Genomic DNA, 23,648 nt, shown 5'->3' with positions numbered 1-23,648 from the left:
TTTCCTCTCACTTTTTTAAATTTAATCTTTATTAAGATGTAATTTGCAGGCCATAAAATTCAACTTTTTAAAGTGTACAGTTCAGTGTGTTTCAATATAGTCACAATGTTGTGGCAACCACCACCACAATCTAATTACAGAATATTTTCATTACCCCAAAAAGAAACCCTAGTGCCCTGGTTTGTGCACCTGCTCGGCTGTCATCCCATGCACAGAAAGGTCGCAGGTTCGATTCCCGGTCAGGGCACATGCCGGGTTGCAGTCTTGATCCCTGTTAGGGGCATGTGGGAGGCAGCTGATTGATGTTGCCCTCTCACATCAATGTTTCTTTCTGTCTTCGAAAATCAATAAAAACTAAAAAAAGAAATCCTTATAGCCCATTAGCCTCCCCTCTCCTCCCAGCCCCGTGGATTAACCCCTCTGGCCATCCCACATAAATGAAATCATACAATAGGTGGTCATTTTGTGTGTTGTGCTTCTTTCTTTAAGCACACTGTTTCCATCCATAGTGTAGCCTCATCTTTAAGCCTCAGTCTCCTCATCTGGGAAATGGAGTGGGAACAGTAGTAGGATCAAGAGCCAGGGTGGGACCTTACCTGTCTAGGAAGGTGATCTTCTGCCCTCGTGTGGTGCATGGAAGAACTGCAGCTCTCTGTGTCAGGTTTGGGAAGGGATTCAGGGTGACTCAGCTCCCCCAACTCATCCCGAAGACTCCACACCTCACCCAGCAAAGCCCTGGTGATCTCAAAGCTTCTAAACCATCTTGAACTCTTCTTTCTCTGCCTCCCATCATCCCTGAGACTCTCGGGCCCCATTTGCTGAATAATAATAGTAATGTTGCCCACTTATGAAGTTCTAATAGGTTCCCATGTGCAGCACTTTACCTATATAGTCTCATTAATGTATTGCAGATTGAGGTTACTATTATTATTGTTGTTCGAGGACAGGTACCCACAATGATTAAGAGACCAAGTTCTGGAGTTTGGAGGCCCTTGGGTTCAAATCCCAGCCCTGCGGTTGACCAGCTGTGTAATGAGCATCTGATTTTTCTCCTTAGGGTCTCTGTTTTCTCATCTGTAAATGGGATTCATAATGATTGTTCAACCTCATGGGGTGCAGAAAGGATAAAGCCCTCAGCCTGGCACAGAGGGAGCCTCTCTGTAGCTGATAGTATCCACCAGGGATGTGCTGGTAAATGCTTAACACCCAGATCTCTAGGGGGTGGTGGTGGGGAGCCTCAATTTGTAGCCTTTACCAATTTCCATGGTGTAAATGTTCTCACCATGGCTAATTTCAAGGTGACATAACTGAAAGTGTTTATTTGTAGGGAGGATGCTCAGTAGCCCTTTCACTATGCAGATATGATAGATGTAAATGACCTCAGGATCACAGATAAAAGTAAAATAATTGGGATGTGGTGAGTTTATTACCTTTATTTTAAATATTATTTATTTATTTTTATATTTTATTCCTCACCCGAGGATACTTTTCCATTTATTATCAGATAGAGTGGGAGGGAAGGAGAGAGAGACAGAGAGAAACATCAATGTGATAGAGCCACATTGACTGGTTGCCTCATTGGTCCAAGGCCCGACACTCTAACTGCTGAGCCAAACTGGCCAGGGCAATATAATTTATTTAATTGTATGTTTGCATAATTTAATTTTTAATAATGACTGTTCAACGATCAATTCCAAAATTCCTGAGACTTTCACAATCAGCTCACGCAAGCCAGCTCCATCATACTGCTATCATCGCACCCGTTCTTTAGAAAGGGAAAGTGAGGCTCAGGAAGGTCAGACAGGCCCGTCTGGTGTGGCTCAGAGGTTGAGCGATGATCCATGCACCAGGAGGGCGCCAGTTGATCCTGATCAGGGCACATGCCCAGGTTGTGGGCCTGATCCCCAGTGTGGGGCATGCAGGAGGTAGCCAATCGATGTTCTCACTCTCATCAATGTTTCTATCTCTCTCTCTCCCTCTCCCTTCCTCTCTCTCTAAAATCAATCAAAAAAATGTTTAAGAAAAAAAAAAGTCAGACAGGGGCAGGGCATGGACCCCAGCCAAGGGCTGTGTGATTCTGGGGCCAGGACTATGCAACACCCCTCTTTCGTTCCTCCCATGCTGGTCTCGGGGTCATGGGTGGTCCTCACACACTATGTGACCTCAGCGAAGCCCTTGCCCTCTGTGGTCTCACCCATCCCCAGGTGTCTGAGTCTGCAGGTTCCCTTGCACCTGCTTCGGCCCTGCCAGGAAGGTAACATGTGGACCCTCCCCCTGTCTTTATAGACTGGGAACAGAGGCCCAAACAGGCAAATACTTGCCCTGAGTGACACAGATGGGCAGATAGAGTCCTCAGACCCTGGCTGGGGTGCAGAGTGGAGACTGCTGCCCACAGCCTTGTGGTCTGGAGTTTTCTGGGAGGTCACTCCTCTGCAGTGGCTCCGCCCAGAACACCATCCGTCCAGCACCTTAACCCTGTGTCCCCAAGAGCTTCCTGGGCCCCGTGACTAGGGAGGGAGTGAACAGTGCCATCTGCCTGGTTCTTGCCTGGGGGGGAGGGGGGGCTTCTCTGCCTCTTCTCTTTATCTCCATTCTCTCCACCGGTCTTTGCGATAGTGTGTGTTCCTCTTTGTCCCTTTCTGTCTCTCCCTCTGTCTCCATGCGTGGGTCTTGCCGTCTTTGTCTCTCTGTGTCTCTGTTCTCTCTTTGTACCTCAGTCTCTTTGTGTGTGTGTGTGTGTGTGCGCGCGCGCGTGTATATGTGTGTGTGTTGTGTGCGCCTCTTTCCCTCCGTCTTCCCCTCTTTCTTCCTCTTTTCGTGTCTATCTCTGCGTCTCTCAATGTCTTTCTCTGCGTCGCTGGCGCTCTGCCTTGGCGCTTCTCGCCCCTTCTTTTCCGGTGAGTCTCGCCTCTCCTGTGAGAACATGCTCACCACCAACGCGCTCAGACCTGCCTCCGCCCCCGGAGCCCCCGGCCCGCCCCGACCTGCGCCTTTAAGGCCCGGCGGTAGGGGGCGGGGTCTCGGCGGCCACGCCCTGCCCGCCCCTCCCCCTGACGTCCCTTCCTCCCCGGCCCCTCCGCCGCCTCCCTCCGCCGCCGCCCGGGCCGGCTCCGCGCCCCCTCCCCGGCCCCCGCCCGCCTGCCCGCTGCCCGCTGCCCCTATGGCGCCCTGGGTCCCCACTGCGGGGGGCCACTAGGACCCTCGGTGTCCTCTTCCCTCCCCCTAGCTGCCCCCTCTTCCGCGGCGTGAACCCGGGTGTTCACGGCACCCAGCTTTTGAGCTCGCGTCCTCAGACCGGCGGGGGGGGAGGGGAAGAGGGGACCCCGGCACCCCTGCCCCCCCCCACCCGGCCGCTCAGTCCCCCGGGACCCGGAGAAAATGTCTTCGCGGACGGCGCTGGCCCCGGGCAACGATCGGAACTCGGACACGGTGAGTAGGGCCCGGCCCCTGGGGCGCCCCGGGCGGTTCTGGCCGCCGAACCCCTCGCCCTGCTGTGCGCCCCGCGCGCGACCCTTACCCTCTCTCCCGGCCCTGCCGGGCTCGCCACCTCCCGACCCTCGCCCGCACTTCAGGACTTTCCACCTCCCCCACTCCAGCCCAGCCCGACCTCGGGGGGCGCCCCTCTCTCGGGACCCCTCTCTCGTCCCTCTGCAGACCGCTTCCGCTTGGGTCTCTTCCCTCCAGGAAGCCCCCTCCCCTGCCTTCCAGGAGCCCCTCCCTTCTCCGGTGTGTTCATAAGCCCCTTCCCCTTCAGGCCGCCCTCCTCCGACCATTGGCCCCCACCCGGATTTGCAGGACTCCTGACCCCAAGGCCCAGCCCTGGTCCTCGCAGGAAGGCCTGGCCCGGTGCTGCCTCTGGCTCCGGCCTTTCCGGCCGGATCTGGGTGCCGGGCTCCCCAGGAGCCCCCCTCCTCTCATTCCCAGCCCTCCGCCTTTCCCGGCGCTGGTGGGCACCCCTCACAGGAAGCCGGTTTCCACCTTTCCTGGGCCCAGGGCCCTTTCCAGCTTGTTCAAGGTCTTTCCACTTCCAGGCCTGGGCTCCATCTTCCAAGCAGCCCTGTCCCTGGATTTGCAGCACCCCATGTCCCCCCCAGACGCTCCTGGACCCTCTCTGGTCTCTTCCTCTCCCAGGAAGCCTTGGCCTCCAACTTTCAGGCCCCCAGCTCAGTCCTGGATTTCTAGGCCCTGGACTAGTCTGATTCCAGGCCTCATCCTCCCTGTGTCAACTCCTCAGCTTCAGGCAAGCCCCCGATCCCTTGAGTCCCCCTTTGTCCAGGCCCTTCCTACAGGGCACCATCTCTTCCCCTAGATCTCCAGGCCTCTATCCTTCCCCCTGCCTCAGGGCCTCCCTCTTCCTGGCAGGAGTCTGGCCTCCCAGGGAAGGAAGCCCCCTCCTCAGCTTGGGAGATCTTCCCCAGCTCACACGGCCTGACCCCAGATTCTCCATCCAGAAGACTCCTGGACTCCGAGCCTCTGGCCTTACCCTGGCTCTCAGCTCTCTTCTCTTATCTTCTGGAAGCCTTCTTTCTTCCCAAGTTTCTTGGCCCCTTGACCCCCACAGGCTCAGCCTTTATTCCTCTGGGCTGCCCTTGGCCCAGGACTTGCAGGCTCCAGACCTTTCTCTGGTTCCAAGGGCAGCTCCTACCAAACCCCTTCTCTAATTTTAGGAGTTTCCTCAAGACCCAAGCCCCTGGCCCAGGGATCCTTGGCCCCTGATTTCCACTGCCCCATGGCTTGAACCTCTCCTATTGTCCCCAGGCCCCCCTATTTCTATACCACAGCCCAGAACAATCCTGGAGGGACCCTCCTCCCCATTTCCCTGGTTTCTGATTGCTCTCAGCGCTTCGAAAGACCCTCCCATCAACCAATGCCAGACTCTCCCAGCTGAGGTCTTTGTCCCTTTCCCCCAGGCCTTCTGCCGGGTCCCTGCTCCCCCAGCCTCTCTCACCCCTGATCCCCACCAGATTGATCGATGCTCCTTCATCTTGCAGGACCCTCCTTCACAGAGATCACCACTACCACTGCCCTCCATCATACTGTAGACCAGACTCTGATTTGGAGTCTCTGATAAGATACCCTCCACCCAGCCACCGCCCTAGTCACTGCAAAAAGTGCCAGGGAGCCCACAGGCCTGGGTTCAAATGCTAGCTCTGCCAGCAGGTTTGCACTGTGCCCTCAGAGTGCTGGTTCCCCTTTCTGAGACTCAGCTGCCTGCCCTGGAAAATGGGGATGAACACTTGAATCTCTCAGGATTACTTGGGATGAAACGGGTAAAGCCTGGCACACAGGGCGCGCTCCGCACGTGTTCACACTATTGTGACTGTGGAAATGAGTCAGATGGCCGTGGATCCTCAGCCCAGGGCTGTCAGAGTTGTTGCATGAGCTTACAGATCCGCTTCCTGCTCAGAGCCTCGGTTTCTTTTTTTTTTATTTAATTTTTATTTATTGATTTGAAAGAAAGAAACATTGATTTGTTGTTTGACTTATTTATGCATTCATTGGTTGCTTCTTGTACGTGCCCTGACCAGGGATCAAACCCGCAACCTTGGCATATTGGGATGATGTTCTAACCAACTGAGCCACCCGGCCAGGGCTGAGTCTCAGTTTCTTTATCTCTCTGTGGGGTTGGTGATAGTACCTCCCTGTTAGGGATGTTTTAAGGAACCAAGGAGATTATGTGAGTAAGATGCACAGGGTCAGGCATATTATAGCTATTATTAATTATTGTCATTACTTTGATTATTCAGATAAGCATGGGTTCAAGTCTAGTTTCTATCCCTCCCTAGTTGTGTGACCTCAGGCAAGTGACCTCACCTCTCTGAACCTCAGTTTGCTCATCTGTAAAATGGGGCTCGTACAAGCACTTCCTCTTCCTTTTGTTGTCCAGATTTGTGCATAGTAGGGATTTGGGGAGATCTAATTCCCTTCTCCCTTCTCCCCCCAACTCTAGTGTGTAAGAGTTGTTTGTCAGTCCTGGCTGGGGTCACCGCTCTCCCTGTGGAATCTGAGGTTGCAGCCCCCTCTCCTGCCACCTGGTTACCATGTTGATAGCCATGTAGGGTCATGCTACCCCACCCCAAGTTCCAGGCCCCCCACCCTCCAGCCTCTCTGGAGGTTCCCTAGCAACAGGCCCAGTGTTGGGGCGCCAGCCGGCGGGAGGGAGCTGGGCCAGCTGGTGGTGCCAGCCAATTTTAGCTCCCACCCCCGGCCCCTGGGGGCTTTGTCACCCACTGCCCCAGCTGCCCCTTTCAGGGGTCCCTCAGCCACGCTGCTTGCAGTGGGGTGCCAGCCCACACCCAGTTGGCTCTCCTGGTGCTACTTGATGGGGATTCTTCTCCAAGCTGTTATCTCAGTGGGGATCAGGGACCTTCTCGCCAGGATCTCCACCCTGCCCAGCCCCTGCCACCAGGAGACCTTGGGTTGTGAGTAGCTCAGTGGGATGTGGGAAAGAGCTCAGCACCCAGGAGTCTGCAGGCCCAGGTTCGAATCCCAGGCCCTCTGCTCCACCTGCCCTGTGATCGAGATCAAGGTACTGATCCTATCTCAGTCCCTGTCTGGACAGTGCAGATCCTAATTGGACCCACACTGGAGGCCAGGACTTCAGCAGGGTGGTTCTTTCTGCCCCGTGTGGGAAACATATTTCTGCTTCTTGCATGACCTTGACAAGGCACCTTCTCTCCCCAGGCCCCCGTGTCTCCCCGGGAGCACGAGGATGCAGGTGCTGTCCTCTTGGGAGTGAAACGTAGATGAAGTGTGTACTGGCCCAGGACGTGCCCCCTAGTAAAAGCTGCTTAATAAAAACAATATGGCAGCGTGAGACCCATGGTGTGCCGATGGGGAACTGTCTGGGCTCAGATCCCAGCTCTGGGCCTCAGTTTCCCTGCGTGTAAAATGGGGATCATGGTACATGAATGGCCAGTACTCATTAAATATCGGTCATCATCGCTGTTAAGTGGCCTGGCAGATTCCCTGCAAGGAGAACCCCGGCCCTCATCGCGTTGCTTACCTGTCCTCTCTCTTCCTCAGCTCTCTGAGCAGGGCACAGGGTCTGCATAGAGCCATCTTGACCGGCCCCAGTGGCTGCCTCTGTCGCCTGTGCCCTGGGCCCCAGCCCTGAAAGGGAGGCACAGTCCCTGGGGCTCACAATCAGGACAGGGCAGCCTGGAGCAGGCAGGTGACCTGCGGGGAGACAGACAGGACTCAGGAACAGAATGTTGGGTTCAGATAGGAGCGACGTCGGGGGAGACAATGGGTCAAGGCTCGAATGGAGCCACAGTGTTTCATGGGTGCGTGGGGGGCGGAGAGGGAGCAGGGATATTTTCAAGGAGTGTAACAGTGGGGCTAGAATGACGTCGGGGCGAAATAAAAGACTGTTGGTGACTGTGTTTGGAGTTGAATCTGAGATCGGAAGAAATTATTATGGGCACTAAACTGGGAATAAAATAAGTGACATTTGGGTTTGGAATAGAATTTGGGGACTGGACTGGGGACAGTGATGGAGAAAACAGGATCTTGGAGGCAGTGAGGGATGGGTAGGGTGTTGAGAGCAGGTTGGAGTCAATGTTGATTGGGATTGAGGGCTGCAGCATTAGGAATAAAATATGGAGCGGATGGAGGTCCCAGTGATTAGCAAGGAAGTTGGGAGTAGACGGACTGCAGGGACGGCTGAAGAAGAGGCCTCATGTCTGGGGACCTGGATGCTGCAGAGTGTCTTTGTTCTTAGAGGCATCTTTTTGTAAAGAGAGATGGGAGACCCAAAGGCATCTTGCTTCTCCCTGGCCTGGGCTTAAAAAGTGGCCGTGGTTGGAGTTAGCCACCCTGGTTCCACTGAAGGTGGGATCCAGTGCTGCCCACCGCTCACGCTCCGTCTCCCCCTCCCAGCATGGCACCTTGGGCAGCGGCCGCTCCTCGGACAAGGGGCCGTCCTGGTCCAGCCGCTCCCTGGGTGCCCGCTGCCGGAACTCCATCGCCTCCTGTCCTGAGGAGCAGCCCCACGTGGGCAACTACCGCTTGCTGAGGACCATCGGGAAGGGCAACTTCGCCAAAGTCAAGCTGGCCCGGCACATCCTCACCGGCCGGGAGGTGAGTGACGGCGAGGGCGCGGCTCTCGGCCAAGTCCTGTAGCACTGGTGCTTGTGGGTGTGGGGCGCCCTGGGCTTGGCCCTCGTTTTCCTTTGTGTCCTCAGGTAAACCCCTGCCTCTCTCTGGGACAGATCAGAACATCTCACATTTTCCCAGAACAACCCAAGTAGAAGAGAACCAATTTTAGGCATCTCTGAAATTGTCAGGAAATCTCGAACCATAGGCAGAGCCGTGTTTGTGTGTCTGGGGATTCGTGCGGCTTTTGTGTCTAACCCTGGGCCACCTCTCTGTTTTAGTGGTGGGCTTGGATTCCACCGAATCTTCCAGTGATCTTGAGGAGAACACAAGGTTCATTCGCGTTCACAGTTACACTGTCCCTACCTCCCCTTCCAGAGCGGGCGTATGTCCGGAGCATGGCAACATTATAGCAGAAAGGGCCTGCGCAGACGTGGAACCATGGCCCCTAGATGTGACACCTCTCACACAGCGGGAAAGATGGTGGGTGGGTTCGTGACTCCTCCACACCGCCTTCAGCTTAGAGCAAATGACGAGTGATTTCTCCTGCCTTGGATGAACCCTCTCCTCCCCGCTGTTATGAGCTACACACAAAAGACACCAGGTCCCAGTGGTTTTATGGGCAAATTCTACCAAACATGCCCATTTTATGCCAGTACTTCCAGAGACTAAAGAAGGAGGTTCCGCCGCCCAACTGATGTTCAGTGCTGGTTCGACAATGACCGCGAAAGCAGCTAAGAAATACATGCGTGGGCTAGCCTTACATGGAATGTAGGTACAAAAATCAGAGAAAGCCGTGTGATCCCAAACCCGGGTTCATCCCAGGAATGCACAGTTCTTTTTAGATTCACAATTTATTCATGTATTTTGCCACATTCACAGATTCAAGGAGAGAAACCATATGATCGTCTTGGTACTGGCGTGGCAAAGCGCTTGGCAAAAACCCACTCTTGAGAATACGAGGAAAGCCAGGGGACCCTCTCCCCCACAAAGAACATGTCGTTCCCCTTGCGTGGATCTTGAACATGATTCCGAGGGGTCTGAGAGGACCGGCTTCTAAGGAAATGGGTCCTCCCAGGGGAAGAAGTCTAATCCAGTGGATCTGGGGGTGGTTAAGGGTGACCCCCAAACCCTTTATAAAAACTATAGACTTAAAGCTGGTAAAACTTATGGTGCTCTACCCCAAGTGTAATTCAAAATAAAATCAAAACTACAAGATAAATAGAAGGAGAGTTCAATAACATTCTGATTCTACAACTCCCATTATGACGACCTCAGAGCTTGCGCGCTGTCTTCTATATGTATATGTAAATGTACACATGTGTGTATGTGTATATACATACACTTAAGTTTTAAGTGTTTAAGAGGTAGACTCCATCAGGCTGCATAAGTTCAAATCCCAGCCTCCAAACTTATTAGCCACAGAACCTCAGCCAAGTAACCGAATGGCTCTGTGCCTCAGTTTCCCATTTGTAAAACTGCGATAACTGACGCTTATCTCACAGGGGTGTTGTGAGGACTGAGAGAGTTTGTAATGCACGAAGACCAGGGCCTGGCACATGTGACTGGTCGGTAAATGTTAGTTACAGTTGTTATTTGTTGTTCCACAGTTTGTGCATTTAAAACAAAGAAGTGATGGATGAATGGTCTCGGTCACCCTTACCCACTCACACAGGCCCCACTGCAGAATAGGGAGTTTTATTTATTTATTTTATTTTATTTTATTTTATTTTATTTTATTTTATTTTATTTTTTTAATCCTCACCCGAGGATATTTTTCTATTTATCTTCAGATAGAGTAGGAGGGAGGGAGAGAGAGAGAGAGAAACATCGATGTGAGAGAGGCACATCGATTTGCTGCCTCCCACATGCCCTTGACCGGAATCGAACCCGCAACTCATTAGTCCACAAGCCGATGCTCTAACTGCTGAGCCAAACGGGCCAGGGCGGGAATCTTTTATTTATAAAAATAAGGGTAGCAGAGGACATGATGGGAACAGTACGTGCAAAGGTCCTGAGGCCCAAATCCCCATCCACTAGGAATGGCCCAGTTTGGGGGTATTCTGTGAGGGGACAAAGGAAGGACGCCCCTGGTGATCTTGGCCTTTCCGCCCTCCCTCCTTTCACCTCCAGGTTGCCATCAAGATCATCGATAAAACCCAGCTGAACCCCAGCAGCCTGCAGAAGGTGAGGCCCAGGAGAGGGAGCAACACGGGAGTAAGGTTGGGAAAAGGGCCCTCAAAACCACCACCCTCATCTCTCTTCCTTCCCTCCAGCTGTTCCGAGAAGTTCGTATCATGAAGGGCCTGAACCACCCCAACATCGGTGAGGAGGGCGGGGAGTGGGCTTGGAGGCTCCCCGCCAGGGCACTTGGGAAAGGACAGTCGGAACACTGGAAAACAGGCAGTTATAATAGACCTGTTTTCTCAGGGCAGTATCTCTGCTCACTGGCTCTGTGACCTTGGCCAAGTCACTTAACCTCTCTGAGCGTCAGTTTCCTCCTCTGCAGTGGGGGTGATAAGAGGGCCTCCATCAAGGTCATTGTGAGGATTGGATGAGATTGTGCTGGCAAAACACCTAGTTCAGAGTTCAGCTGTGGGAGTGGCCTGTCTGTCGTTATCAGTAGCAACCATTGTCATGGTCATTATCATCAGGCAGAGGAGAGAGAGGACTCTACCGAGAGAAGCAGGATTGGGCCTGGCCTGGATGTGGCTGCACCATGTATTCATCCTTTGTTCCTTTACTCAGTAAATATTTATTGAGTGGCCACTACGTGCCCGACACTGGGGACACAGCAGTGGAGAAAACAGGCACAAGTCCCTGACCTCCTGGAGCTGAGCTAACATTCTTGTGAGAGAAAATAGAAGGGGTTGTGAAGTGGGGCCGAGGAGTGGAAAATCTTGCCATCAGTAGGGAGCCATTGAGTGTTCTTGAGTGGGGTACTATGGTTCAGCACAGCCACATAGTTACTGAGCCACATAGCTATAGGTGGAGGGTATGGGGGTGTCTTCCTGCATAACCCCCACCCTGGTCATTGCAGTGAAGCTCTTTGAGGTGATCGAGACCGAGAAGACGCTGTACCTGGTGATGGAATACGCAAGTGCTGGTGAGGCCCCTCCCCTCCCCGCCCTGTCCGCTGCGCCCCCACACCCACCCTCACCCCCTTGGCCTCTGCCCTGCAGGAGAAGTATTTGACTACCTCGTGTCGCACGGCCGCATGAAGGAGAAGGAAGCTCGAGCCAAGTTCCGACAGGTTGGGGTTCGGCTGCGGGCAGGGCTGGGAAGGATGCCTGCGTCGGGGTGGGTCTGGATAGTCCTATGACGGGGGCGTGGCTTAGGTCTGGGGGAGGGCGAAGGTAGAGAGTAGGGTATCCATGAGTGTGCAGGTGCCCAGGTGGGAGGCTATCCAGATGTAGGTGTGCAGGTGCCCGGGTGGGAGGCTATCCAGATGTAGGTGTGCAGGTGCCCAGTTCAGCGGGTGAGAGGCAGGCGGAAAGGTGCCAGGTGTGCGGGTGTCGGGTATATGGGTGTAAGGGTGTGCCCAGTGTGCAGGAGTGTGGCTAAAAGGACCTGGAGTTGCCAGGGTGCCAAGGTGTGAGTGTAGGAGTGTGAATTTGAAGATGTGTGGGAAGTTGGTATGTGGGTGCCAGGTAGATATGTGGGTGAAAGTGTTTATGGCAGCTGAGTGTATGGGTGAGGGGGGCCCAGGTGGAGGTATGGAAGTTTGTGGGTAAGGGGACATGCAGGGGCCTGGGTGTCCAGGTGTGTGGGTAAGAGGGCCCGTGGTTTCGGGTGTGTGGCAGGTGTGCACAGGTGTGTAGACGGGAGGGGCACAGGTATAGGTGTATAGGTTGGTGAACAAGAGTGTATGTGCAAAGATGTCCAGGTGGGTAAGGTGTGTCGCTGACCAGGTGTGTGGCAATGAGGTGTATGTCATAGGGCATGCAGGTGTGAGGGTGTTGAGAGGTTGGGAACGAAGACATGCAGGTGTGCGGGTGCCCAAGGTGTGGGTAAGAGGGAATATAGGTGTGAGGGTGCCCGGTAGCTAAGTGTTTAGCAGGTGTGAGGTCTGGTGGGTAAAGGGATCTGAGTAAGGGTGTCAGTCCATGACTCCTAGCAGCCCTGAGGCAGCTATCTGGGGTGTGGGGAGCTTCCGCCCTGGTGGGGCCATGGGTCCATCTACAGGTGTGTGACATTCTTATGCGTGTGTCCAGATGTGGAAGTCAGGAGGGGGCTAGTGCTCAAGTCCTGGTTCCAGTGTCCCTAATATCTGGTTGTGAAGGTGTCTGGGTGTCCGAGTGGAGGTGTGTGTGTGTAGGTCTCCCAGCATTCCTGCTGTGACTGAAGCTGGGAGTGAGGCCCCAGCACCCCGGCCTGGGCCTAGGGGAGGCCTGGGGTCCAGGGGCTGGGTTCTGAGTGGGCTCACGGGGTCCCGGAGGGAAGCTAAGGGGTTTGAGGGCCATAAGTAACTGACCCTCCCTCTTCTCCTCCCAGATTGTATCGGCTGTGCACTACTGTCACCAGAAAAACATTGTACACAGGGACCTGAAGGTGAGCCCCCCACTGTGAGCTCCCAGCTCGGCTTACCTGCAGTCCCCCGGGTTCTCCTGTACCCTCCACCACATTCCGCCCTTTTCCCCACATGCTCCTCCCTCCGTGCCCAGGCCCCTTGACTTTTTCCCAAGCCTTTTGTGGCGAAAGCAAGGCCAGCAGACGGGGAGCGAGTCAGGGTTGCGACAGGAGGAGCGAACAAAGGGGAAGAAACAAAGTGTCCAAGAACTGCCCGGACAAGGACAGGGACAGGGACAGGGACTCTGTCACTCTCAGAGCCCCCAGGGCCTGGGCGTCCTCAGACTTTAGAATATTCAGGAATCTTTGAGAAGTGAGATCTCAGAGCCCGGAGCCACCCTGCCCCCATGGTCTGAGTCTCCCAGGCATCTTGGAAATTGAGAAGGACCTTTTGTGAGAACCCTCGAGGCCGGCACCCGCGGGAAGGACTCAGCTGCTGAGCAGGGGCAGCCCCCTCGAGTAGCTCCTGGTCTTGGGGTCCCTGTCCCACACCTCCCACCAAGAGAACCTCGCATCTCGGGACTTCTCATCTCAGGTCAGAGAGGGAAACGTTTGTCTGCCTCTAATCAAGTGGCCTGGACCGATCGCTTGAGCACCTCTGTGTGCCAGGCCCTGTGCTTCAAGGAACTGCTTCTCGAGGTTCTTCCGTGAGGGCCCCGGTTTGTCTGCGTGTTTTCCATTCTCAACCCAGTGTAGACAGGTACTTCTGTAAAGTGCAATAAAAATGAAATGAAAACATGTACAAAATACAAAAAAATTATTATTAGATTCAGAAAAACATAAAAGTCCACTGCCAAATAGCTGTAGACGTTTCTAAATACCTCCTCTCTCTGTGCTGCCCTGATGTCCCCTCACTACCCTCAGAGGAAGCACCTCTGAGTGCCCTGTAAGGGTAACAAAGATTGTGAAAATCAGCCCAGAGGAGGCACGCCCCCTGGTGGAGGGTCCTGGAAGTGGCTAAAAGGGATTTCAGGATCTGGTTAGTGCACCAGTGGGGACCAACCACGGGGATCAACCCAGACGTGGAGCTGGAGGTGGGCTGTGGATCCTCAAATGCCACAAATGTCACCTGTGAGCTAGACTGAGGTTTAGGGAAGACCTCTCTGATGTGTGTGTCTTTGTGGGTTTTATCCCCCTGTTGGGTCAGAGGTGGGTGGGGAAGGGTGCTACCAAACTACAGCAGGAGGTAGGGAAACCATGAGGAAGCCAGCGATGCTGGTGGCCTGGGCCAGGGAAGGGCCGTGGTTGGGATGGGCCACACTTTGAAGGGTGGGTATTGTGTGTTGAGCTTCGGTCATAAAGCCGGGAGAGGCAGGGTGCTGAGGCTCCTTCCACGCTCAGGCTGTGGAGGCCAGGCCTCTTTAGCTTTTTTTTCTTTTTGTATTATCCTCACCCGAGGACATTTTTCCATTTTTTGTTCAGGTAGAGTAGGAGGGGGAGAGAGGAACAGAGAGAGAGAGAAACATCGATGTGAAAGGGACACATCGAGTGGCTGCCACCCGCACGACTGACCAGAGCCGGGGACAAACTGCAACCGAGGTACGTGCCCTTAGCGGGAACCGAACCCGGGCCTCTCAGGACCGCAGGCCAACGCTCTAACCGCTGAGCCAAACCAGCCAGGGCGGCCAGGCCTCTTTTGGATGCCAGCTCTGCCACTTGCTGTGGACATGAGGTGACCTCCCTGGGCCTCGGTTTCCTCCCCTGTGAAATGGCTTTTATAAGAACACATGCCCCCAAAGACAGACCAAACCTCTTAACAATATGAAAAATGTATTGAGTGCTGGCTGCATCCCATGCACTGTGGTAGGTGCTTATGCTCAACCCCCCAGCCGCCTATGAAGCAGGTACTATGATCACCCTCACTAACACATAGGGAAACTGAGGCACAGAGAGGTCTGGTAACCCACCCAAAGTGATGCAGAGTGGTGGAGCTGGGATTCGACGCCGAGATTCTCCCAGGATCTGCACTCTTAGCCCTGTGTTATGCAGCCACTCAAAACAGATGCTAGTCCACGAAGCCCAGTACACAGTAGGTGTGAAATAAATACTAGATAAAATGGTTGTTTTCATTTTTATGGGCAGTCAGTCCTCACTTTTCTTTCTGCTGGGTAAACTGAGGCTTAGAGGACAGGAGATGGCCTGAGGACCCTCAGCTCTGCGGACCAGGCGGGGCGATAACAGCTAACTTTATATAGCACTTAATGGGTCCAGAGTATTGTTCTAGGCCTTCTATACAGAGTAACACGTTTAATTCTCAAACAGCCCTGTGAGGTGGGGATTATGATTACCCCCATCCTATGGATGAGGAAACCAAGTCCCAGAGAGGTAAAGCCCTGCCCAGGGTCACACAGGGAGAAAGGGACTGAGCCACAGTCAGCCCCGGTGGGCCAGCTCCAGAGCCCGTGCTCCTGTGCATGCGCATCTACCCTCTGCCCTCTCCTCCTTCCCTCCCAGGCCGAGAACCTCTTGCTGGATGCTGAGGCCAACATCAAGATTGCCGACTTTGGCTTCAGCAACGAGTTCACGCTGGGCTCGAAGCTGGACACGTTCTGCGGGAGCCCCCCGTATGCCGCCCCGGAGCTGTTCCAGGGCAAGAAGTACGACGGGCCAGAGGTGGACATCTGGAGCCTGGGTGTCATCCTTTACACCCTCGTCAGCGGCTCCTTGCCCTTCGATGGGCACAACCTCAAGGTGCTGGGCGGGACTGGCGAGGGGGCTTACTCTCCTGGGGAGGAGCTTTCTGGGCCTCGTCCCCAGTACAGCTCCTGTGCAGAGGGGTGGGGCGGGCTTGAGGTCATAGGGCAAGAGAGGGGTCAGGCAGGACCCATGTGGCCAGCCCAAGTGGACCATGCGTATGTCGGGGTTCAGGGCCTGGGCTTTGCAGCTGGCAGGCTGGGGTTCAAATCCCGGTTTACTCAGTACATGTTTATTGCCCACCGTCCGTGAGTCAGGCTGTCTTAGTTTTGCGCATACTATGTGAACTAGGGAAGCAGAAGCCTGGCCTTCACACGTGCTACACCGTGGGCCGTCCTCGAAAACACGCTGAGTGGGAAAAGCCAGTCACGAAAGGCCACACGTCGTATGATTTCGCTTTTATGAAATGTCCAGAATAGGCAAACCCACAGAAATAGGAAGCAGATTAGTGTTTGCCTAAGTCTAGGGGAGGATGGGGAAGTTGGAGAACAGGGTTTCTTTTGGGGTGATGAAATGGTCTGAAATTGATTGTGGTGATGATTGCACAACTCGGAGTATACTAAAGACTACTGAATTGTGCGCTTAGAACAAAAGAGAAATCCTGCCTTCACGGACCAACATTCCAGCAGCAGAGCCAGGCCGAAAACCAAATAAATAAGCACAGTCTATTATTTCAGATGCTGGCCAGTGGCACAGGGGAAAATCCATGGAAGGGGTGGGAAGTGTGGGGTGAGTTTCAGTGCTGTGGTTTTCTTTTCTCTTTGAACTTTTTATTCTGAAACGTTGCTTGTCTCCAGAAAAGTTGCAGGACTAGAGCAGATTTCAGGAGATGCGCCAGTCGCTAGCATTTGGCCACATTTGTCGCATCTGTAAATGCTCGTGGTGTATCATTGCCATCCTTGTTATTGATGGAATATTTGGGAGTCAGTTGCCGATATGGTGTTCTTTGTCCCTAAAAGGCGACATACAGCAGGTATCTCCCGGGACCGGGGCATTTCCCGTCCACCTTCACACAGGAGATCCAGCAACGATGCGCCCTGGCTTCTAACCCATGGTCTCTACTCAGATTTCACCGGTCGTCCCAAGAATATCCTTGGTGGCTCTTTCTCCCACTCCAGCATCCCCTTGGCTCCCACGTGGCATTCACTTGGCTTGTCTCTTTATTTATTCATTTATTTATTTAATATTTTTTAATTGATTTTAGAGAGAGAAGAAGGGGGGGGAGAGAGAGAGATAGAAACATCGATGGGAGAGAAACATCAGTCGTCCACCCCCTGCATGCCCTCCGTTGGGGATTGAGCCTGAAACCTGGGCATGTGCCCTGACCAGGAATCGAACCAGTGACCCCTTGGTCCATGGGTCGATACTCAACCATTGAGTGACACCGGCCTAGCTTGGCCTGTCTCTCTCTTTTTTTTTTTTATCCTCACCCAAGGACACTTTTCCATTTTTTTGTTCAGAGAGTGGGAGAGAGAGAGGAACAGAGAGAGAGAGAGAAACATCGACGTGAAAGGAACACATCGAGTGGCCGCCACCCACACAACCCAACCAGAGCCAGGGACAAACTGCAACCGAGGTACGTGCCCTTAGCGGGAACCGAACCCGGGTCTCTCGGGACCGCAGGCTGATGCTCTAACCGCTGAGCAAAACCAGCCAGGGCTTGGCCTGTCTCTTTAGTCTCCTTCCATCTGGATCAGTTCCTGCGCCTTTCTTTTTTTTTTTTTTTTTTTCCTGTGGTACATGCCCCTAGCAGGAACCGAACCTGGGACTCTCTGGTCCACAGGCCAACGCTCAACCACTGAGCCAAAATGGCCAGGGCTCCTCCGCCTTTCTTTATCCTTCCTGACGGCGTAGTTGTCGAGGTCAGGCCACTTATCTTGCAGAAGCTCCCTCCGTGGTTGCCCAGTGTGTTCTCACAATTGGATCCGGTGGGGATGCCACAGTAGAAGTGTCCAGCCCTACTCAACGTGGCCCATGAGGAACGTTCAGGAGGTCAGGGAAGTCCTTGCTGAGGACAGGCCATCAGAGCAGCGACCTGCATGAGGAGGACGGAGACCCTTCTTCACAGGGTCTTGGCTAAGCAGCTGGCCCTGCTGAGCTTCAGTCTCGCTCTGCTCAGTGAGGACCGGAAGGCCATGTAGCAGTGATCCGAGGACTCGCTGAGATAAGGCAGGGAGTGCTCGCTACCACTGGATAATCCTGCCGGGCCGGTGTGGCCCAGTGACCGAGCATCTTCCCATGGACTGAGAGGTTGCTGGTTCAATTCCCAGGCAGGGCACATGCCCGGATTGGGGGCTCGATCCCCAGTAGGGGGCGTGCAGGAGGCAGCCGATTGATGTTTCTCTCATTGATGTTTCTATCTCTCCTTCCTCTCTCTCTAAAAATCAAATAAAAAACATTAAAAAAAAAAAAAAAGAATTCTGATCCCCAAGCATGAAGTCCAGAGACCTTTTCAAGGGACTAGGCCAGCGTTTCACCTGCCCTTGTCACCTTGCTGGGCAGAGGAGACACACAGCTGGGGACAAGTCCCAACTCTGTCATTTCCTTGCTGAATGACCTTGGATACGTCCCTTTCTGAACCTCAATTTCCCCAGGTGGGGACATAAAGAATATCCACTTACACCCCTGGTCAGTGTGACTTGGTTGGTTGAACGTTGTCCTGTGCACCGATAGGTCCCTGGTTCGATTCCTGGTCAGGGCACATGCCCAGGTTGCAGACTTGATCCCCAGCAGGGGGTGTGCAGGACGCAGCCAATTGATGTTTTTCTCTCTCATCGATGTTCCTCTTTCTTCTTCTTCCTTCTCTGTCTAAAATATCAATAAAAACATTTTTAGAAAATATCTACTTATAGCCACACTGGCTGTATAAAGCCTTCACCGGGACCTGGCATCTGGCCACGGTGTCACGCTCAGGGCAGCTCTGGTGGGGGTGGCAGTGGCCCGACGGCTGCTTCTCACTATGCTGTGACAGGTGGTGTGGTGCAGTGGTTACACAGCACAGGCTTCGGAGCCCGGCTGCCTGGGCTGGACCCCGGCCCTGCCACGTTCTGGCTGTGCCATCCCAGGGCAAGTGACTTAAGCTCTCTAGGCCTCAGTTTCCTCATCTGGAAAGGGGGCATCGTAACCCTGCTTCACAGCACTGTCGCGAGCACGTGATATGCAGAAAGCGCTTAGAACACAGCCGCACGCAGGTGAGTGCCCTGGGAGCCTTCCTGTGACTATGAAATACTCACAGCCCTTTGGCTGGACGTCTGCAGACCCAGGAGGCTGCCAGGCACTGCCTCTTCCAGCCCAGCCCCGGGCAGACGGCTGACCCGAGACCTTCCCCTCGCTCACCCCGCCTCCGTGTTCTCTCCCCTCAGCTCTTTATTCAGGATGGAAGGGGCTCTCCCCGGTCCTCCAGACCACGGAGTGTGGGATTTATTTTCTCCTGCGCTGCCTTGGCTGGGTAGCTCAGCTGGTTAGAGCATCGTCCCAATACACCAGGGTTGCGGGTTCGATCCCCAGTAAGGGCACATACAAGAATCAGCCAGTGAATGTATAAATAAGTGGAACAACAAATAGATATTTCTCTCTCTCTCCCCCCTTCCTCTCTCTCTCTCAAATCAGTCTTTCAATAAATAAAAATGTTAAACAGATCAGCATAGAAATGAGAGCTCGCCCCTTGAGACTACCAGGGCCTCAGCCCTTCAGAAGGGGAAGATGTGTGTGTGTGGGGGGGGGGATGAGGGATGGAGGGGTGTGGGCATTTTATAAACCTGGTATTTAAATAGCGCTTGCTCTGGGCCTGGCACCGTGCTAGGCACGCCTATAAACTCACAGCCTGGCCTGTGAAATGGGTGCTGGGACCCCTTTTTACAGATAAAGAGACTGAGCCCAGAGGCTAACTCCCCTGCCACCTCCCCTCTGACCTGGCTTACAGAATTCACTTTTGCTCTAAGATTTCCTTTGAATAAGTTATATAGCTTTAAACTAGTATATATATTTTTGAAAGTTGCTGCATTTAGAACAATATTCCCATTTTACAGATGGGAAACTGAGGTCAGGAGAGTGGGGGCTTCACCCACCTCCTTCAGGGCGGGGACTCAGGGCTCCTGTCACCTCTGTCCCCGGATTGGGACAGAGCTGAGTGTGGGGGGGATGGGTGGGGAGGCAGGGCAGACCCCTCCCCCAGTAACCCCGTCCCCTCAGGAGCTGCGGGAACGAGTCCTCAGAGGGAAGTACCGGGTCCCTTTCTACATGTCAACGGACTGCGAGAGCATCCTGAGGAGATTTTTGGTGCTGAACCCAGCTAAACGCTGTACTCTCGAGGTAAGCGCCCAGCCCCCACCCCGCCCTGGCCACGCCCCTCCCGCTGCGCGCACCTGCCCTCAGCCCCGCCCACCTGCCGAAGGTTTGCTGTTGGAAGGTGGGCGGAGCCAGACACCCCAGTAAAAGGCTCCCAGACCCAGCCTGACGCACCCCCCACACGACAGCCTCGCCCACTCCCCGTAATGGCGCCAGTAATTAGCTAATGAGCTTCTAGGATGATTACAGGGTGCTGGGGACCCAGATGATGTGGGGGTGGGAGGGCGGCATCAGGCGGCTCCAGCAGGGGTTGGGGATGGGGCAAGGAGGTGCTAGCTCTCAGGAAGCCCTCAGTTCTGGGGTGTTAGGCCTTGGAGGTGGGAACTTGTATTTTTCCTGGCTTCTTGTGACATCTGTCTTCCCCCTTCCCTGTCCTGCTCCGATTCCTGCAGCAAATCATGAAAGATAAATGGATCAATATCGGCTATGAGGGGGAGGAGTTGAAGCCATACACAGAGCCCGAGGAGGACTTCGGGGACACCAAGCGAATCGGTGAGGGTCAGGGAGCCGGGTGTCCCAGCTTCCCAGAGCCACGGGGCCCCCTTGCGTGAGTGCGTCAGAGAAGTTTGCAAGGCAGTTAAGGAGAGCAGAGAGGTCTAGGCTCGGTCCCTGTGCTGCTCCTTTCTAGCTGTGGCCCTGGGCCAGTGGCTTCTCTTCTCAGGGTGTCTGTCCCCTCATCTGTAAAGTGGCATATTCATGGAACCTGTCCTGTGGGGTTTATGAATATTAAATCAGTTACTCTACATACAGCACTTTATACTAGGCATGTAATAAGTGCTGACGTGTGTAGCTTTGACTTTTTGTTTGTTAGTTAATCCTCACCCAAGGATATTTTTTCCATTGATTTTTTTGGAGGGGGTGGGGAGAGACAGAAACATCAGTGTGAGAGACATATTGATTGGTTGCCTCCCACATGCACCCTGACTGGGGCTGGGGAATTGAATCTGCAACCCAGGTGTGTGCCCTTGACCGGGAATTGAACCTGAGACCCTCAGTCTGCGGGCTGACACTAACCACCGAGCCACACCGGTCAGGCAGCTTTTGACTATATTAAAACACGAAACGACATCACAGATCACTTCCAGAGAGCTTGGGCACAGGTCATCGGTAATCTGCACGTTTGGGGAAAGCCCCCACCTTGGCACATGCCTCACCTCCCATTCCTTTGGTCCCGATCCCAACAGCCCAGAACCTTCAAACACTTGACCCCTAAAGCATTCGCCCTGGAGGAGCCCCGTAGGGACCATCTGGTAACCCTCCATTCTACAGCTGAGGAAACGGAGGCCACCGTCAGAGGTGGCTGCCTTATTCAGGACGTTCCCGGTTGCAAGTAACAGAAAACCCAAACCATTCTAGCTTAAACCAAATAATAATAAGAGGTTGAACCACATGAATTGCCATTTTTATAGCTTAAAAATTGTCAGTACCAGCAATTTAATATGGTTTCACCTAATAGTGATGTCATTCACTTAACTAAAAAGGCCAAGGAATGTCAGCCTTCAGACACAGCTGGATCCGGGCGCTCAGAGACAGTTGTTGGGAATCTTCTAAGTGGTGGCTCTGCTTTTTCCCCAGGCAGCCCTCCCCACCCAGGAGCAAGCTGGTAACAGCATATCCTAGTGGCCTGAACATCTCATCAGGAAGAGAGCCTCTTCCTAATGTCACACTAAAAGCGCTAGACTGGTGCCCATTGGCTACCCCCGAACCAGTCAGTTTGGCCCCAGGGATAGAATGCTCTGATTGGCCAGACCTGCGTCATATGCCTGCCCTTGGGCTTTGAGCAGGCAGGCATTGGCTAAGTGAGCTGAGTGGGAAGGGCATGTCCTGCCAGGGAAAATCAGGTTGCTCCTGGCAGATGGGGGAGTGGGGACTGGACAGGCCAAAGGGCAGGCATTGCTAAGGTGGAAAAGAAGGGGCTGGGGAGACTGAACTTCCTCTCCATCCCCCTGTCTCAGAGGTGATGGTGGGTATGGGCTACACGCGGGAAGAAATCAAAGAGGCCTTGACCAGCCAGAAGTACAACGAAGTGACCGCCACCTACCTCCTGCTGGGCAGGAAGACTGAGGTCAGAAGGCGCCAGGGGCATCTGGGATGCGCGATGCCTGGGGTGGAGGGGCTTCTGGGGCAGAGGGAACGTGGGGCTGAGGTTCCTCGTCTGTCGTCCTCCTGCAGGAGGGTGGGGACCGGGGCGCTCCAGCGCTGGCCCTAGCAAGGGTGCGGGCGCCCAGCGACACCACCAACGGAACAAGCTCCGGCAAAGGCACCAGCCACAGCAAAGGGCAGCGGAGCTCCTCCACCTACCACCGCCAGCGCAGGCATAGTGACTTCTGTGAGTATGGCCCACGCCCACCCACCATCCCGGTTCTCTGGCTAGCAAGCAACAGAAGCCCACTCGAGCCCATTGCATTGAAGAGAGGTCTTTCTTTTTTTTTAACCTCACCTGAGGACCTTTTTGCATTTTTCTTCAGATAGAGCTGGAGGGAGAGAGAGAGAGAGAAACATTGATGTGAGAGAGACACATCAACTGGTTGCCACCCACATGACCCCAACTGGGCCGGGGACAAACTGCAACCAAGGTACATGCCCTTAAGACAGTGGTTCTCAACCTTCCTAATGCTGCAACCTTTTATTTATTTATATTTTTTTTATCCTCACCCAAGGACATTTTTGCGTGTATCTTCAGATAGAGCAGGAAGGAGAGAGAGAGAGAGAAACAGCGATGCGAGAGAGACACATCGAGTGGTTGCCACCCACAAGACCCCAACCGGGGCTGGGGACAGACTGCAACTGAGGTACGTGTCCTTAGCAGGAACCGAACCCGGAACTCTCTGGTCCGCAGGCCAATGCTCTAACCACTGAGCCAAACCGGCCAGGGCATCCTTTTAATATAGTTCCTCATGTTGTGGTGACCCCCAACCATAGATTATTTTCGTTGCTACCTCATAACTGTAATTTTGCTTCTGTTATGAATCGCCATCGGAAATAGGTGTTTTCCGATGGTCTTAGGTGACCCCTGTGAAAGGGTCATTCGACCCCCAAAGGGGTCACAACCCACAGGTTTAGAACCGCTGCCATAGTGGGAACCGAACCCGGATCTCTCTGGTCTGCCGGCCGACGCTGTAACCGCTGAGCCAAACCGGCCAGGGTGAGAGGACTTTCTTATAAGGATGCAAGAACATTGCGTGGAACTCGGAGGCAGGAATGCACAGCCAGTCTCGGGGAAGGATCAGAAACTGGAAAACCAGCCAGACCCAGAGCAGACGTTGTCTGTGTCCTGCTTCGTTTCTGTTCATTTGGTTTTTCCTCTCTCTCACTTATCTCACCTCATGTTTTTCCCAGTCTCTTAGTTTCTTACATCTCTGTTTTAGAGACCAGCTCAAGTTGTCCCTGGAAATCTCATTAGTCCACTCGTCAGGGATAGAGCTCTAATATCAGGGTCTCGTGGGATTAATCCACTGTGATTGGAACAACAGGAAGATGCATTGTACAAAGTGGCTGCTGAGAGCTTGCCCTCTGGTGTCTTCTCCTCAATGAAATGATGGGAAGCCCTTCCTTACTAGTGGAAAGGGACTGGGCAGACACCTAATTGTATCCCACATTCTATAACTGAAAGCTATCTCATCCCCACAGAAAACAGACAACACCACCACAGATTAGGCATGGAAACTTCCAAAGGTCTCTTACCTACACCCTTGTCAAATGTTAATCCTCTCTACTGTTTTTTTGTTGTTGTTGTTAATCCTCACCTGAGGGTATTTTATCCATTGATTTTCAGAGAGAGTAGAAGGGAGGGAGGGAGGGAGGGAGGGAGGGAGGGGGGGAAGATGAGACAGAGAGATTCATGTGAGAGAGACATCGATTGGTTGCCTCCCATGTGTGCCCTCACTGGGGCCAAGTACCTGCAACCCAGATATGTGCCCTTGACTGGAAATCAAACCCAA

General features: G+C 53.7%; 1 protein-coding gene across 2 annotated transcripts in view; it reads left to right on the top strand.

Moving 5' to 3' along the window:
* Nucleotides 1-3,059: 3,059 nt before the first annotated feature.
* Nucleotides 3,060-23,648, top strand: part of MARK4 (microtubule affinity regulating kinase 4) — a 33,141-nt gene continuing 12,552 nt past the window's right edge. For both annotated transcript variants that reach the window (XM_036275310.1, XM_036275311.1), the window contains exons 1-12: nt 3,060-3,429; nt 7,882-8,082; nt 10,231-10,284; nt 10,374-10,422; nt 11,138-11,203; nt 11,280-11,350; nt 12,592-12,648; nt 15,121-15,357; nt 19,552-19,671; nt 20,100-20,199; nt 21,663-21,772; nt 21,880-22,036. In XM_036275310.1, the coding sequence (XP_036131203.1) occupies nt 3,379-3,429; nt 7,882-8,082; nt 10,231-10,284; nt 10,374-10,422; nt 11,138-11,203; nt 11,280-11,350; nt 12,592-12,648; nt 15,121-15,357; nt 19,552-19,671; nt 20,100-20,199; nt 21,663-21,772; nt 21,880-22,036 (1,273 nt within the window). In that variant the 5' untranslated portion in view covers nt 3,060-3,378. The remainder of the gene's footprint in view (nt 3,430-7,881; nt 8,083-10,230; nt 10,285-10,373; nt 10,423-11,137; nt 11,204-11,279; nt 11,351-12,591; nt 12,649-15,120; nt 15,358-19,551; nt 19,672-20,099; nt 20,200-21,662; nt 21,773-21,879; nt 22,037-23,648) is intronic.

Source organism: Molossus molossus, unplaced genomic scaffold (assembly GCF_014108415.1).
Source record: "Molossus molossus isolate mMolMol1 unplaced genomic scaffold, mMolMol1.p scaffold_m16_p_21, whole genome shotgun sequence".
Classification (NCBI taxonomy): Eukaryota; Metazoa; Chordata; class Mammalia; order Chiroptera; family Molossidae; genus Molossus; species Molossus molossus.
The sequence above is the reverse complement of the archived record's forward strand: the minus strand, read 5'-3'. Positions and strand labels throughout refer to the sequence as shown.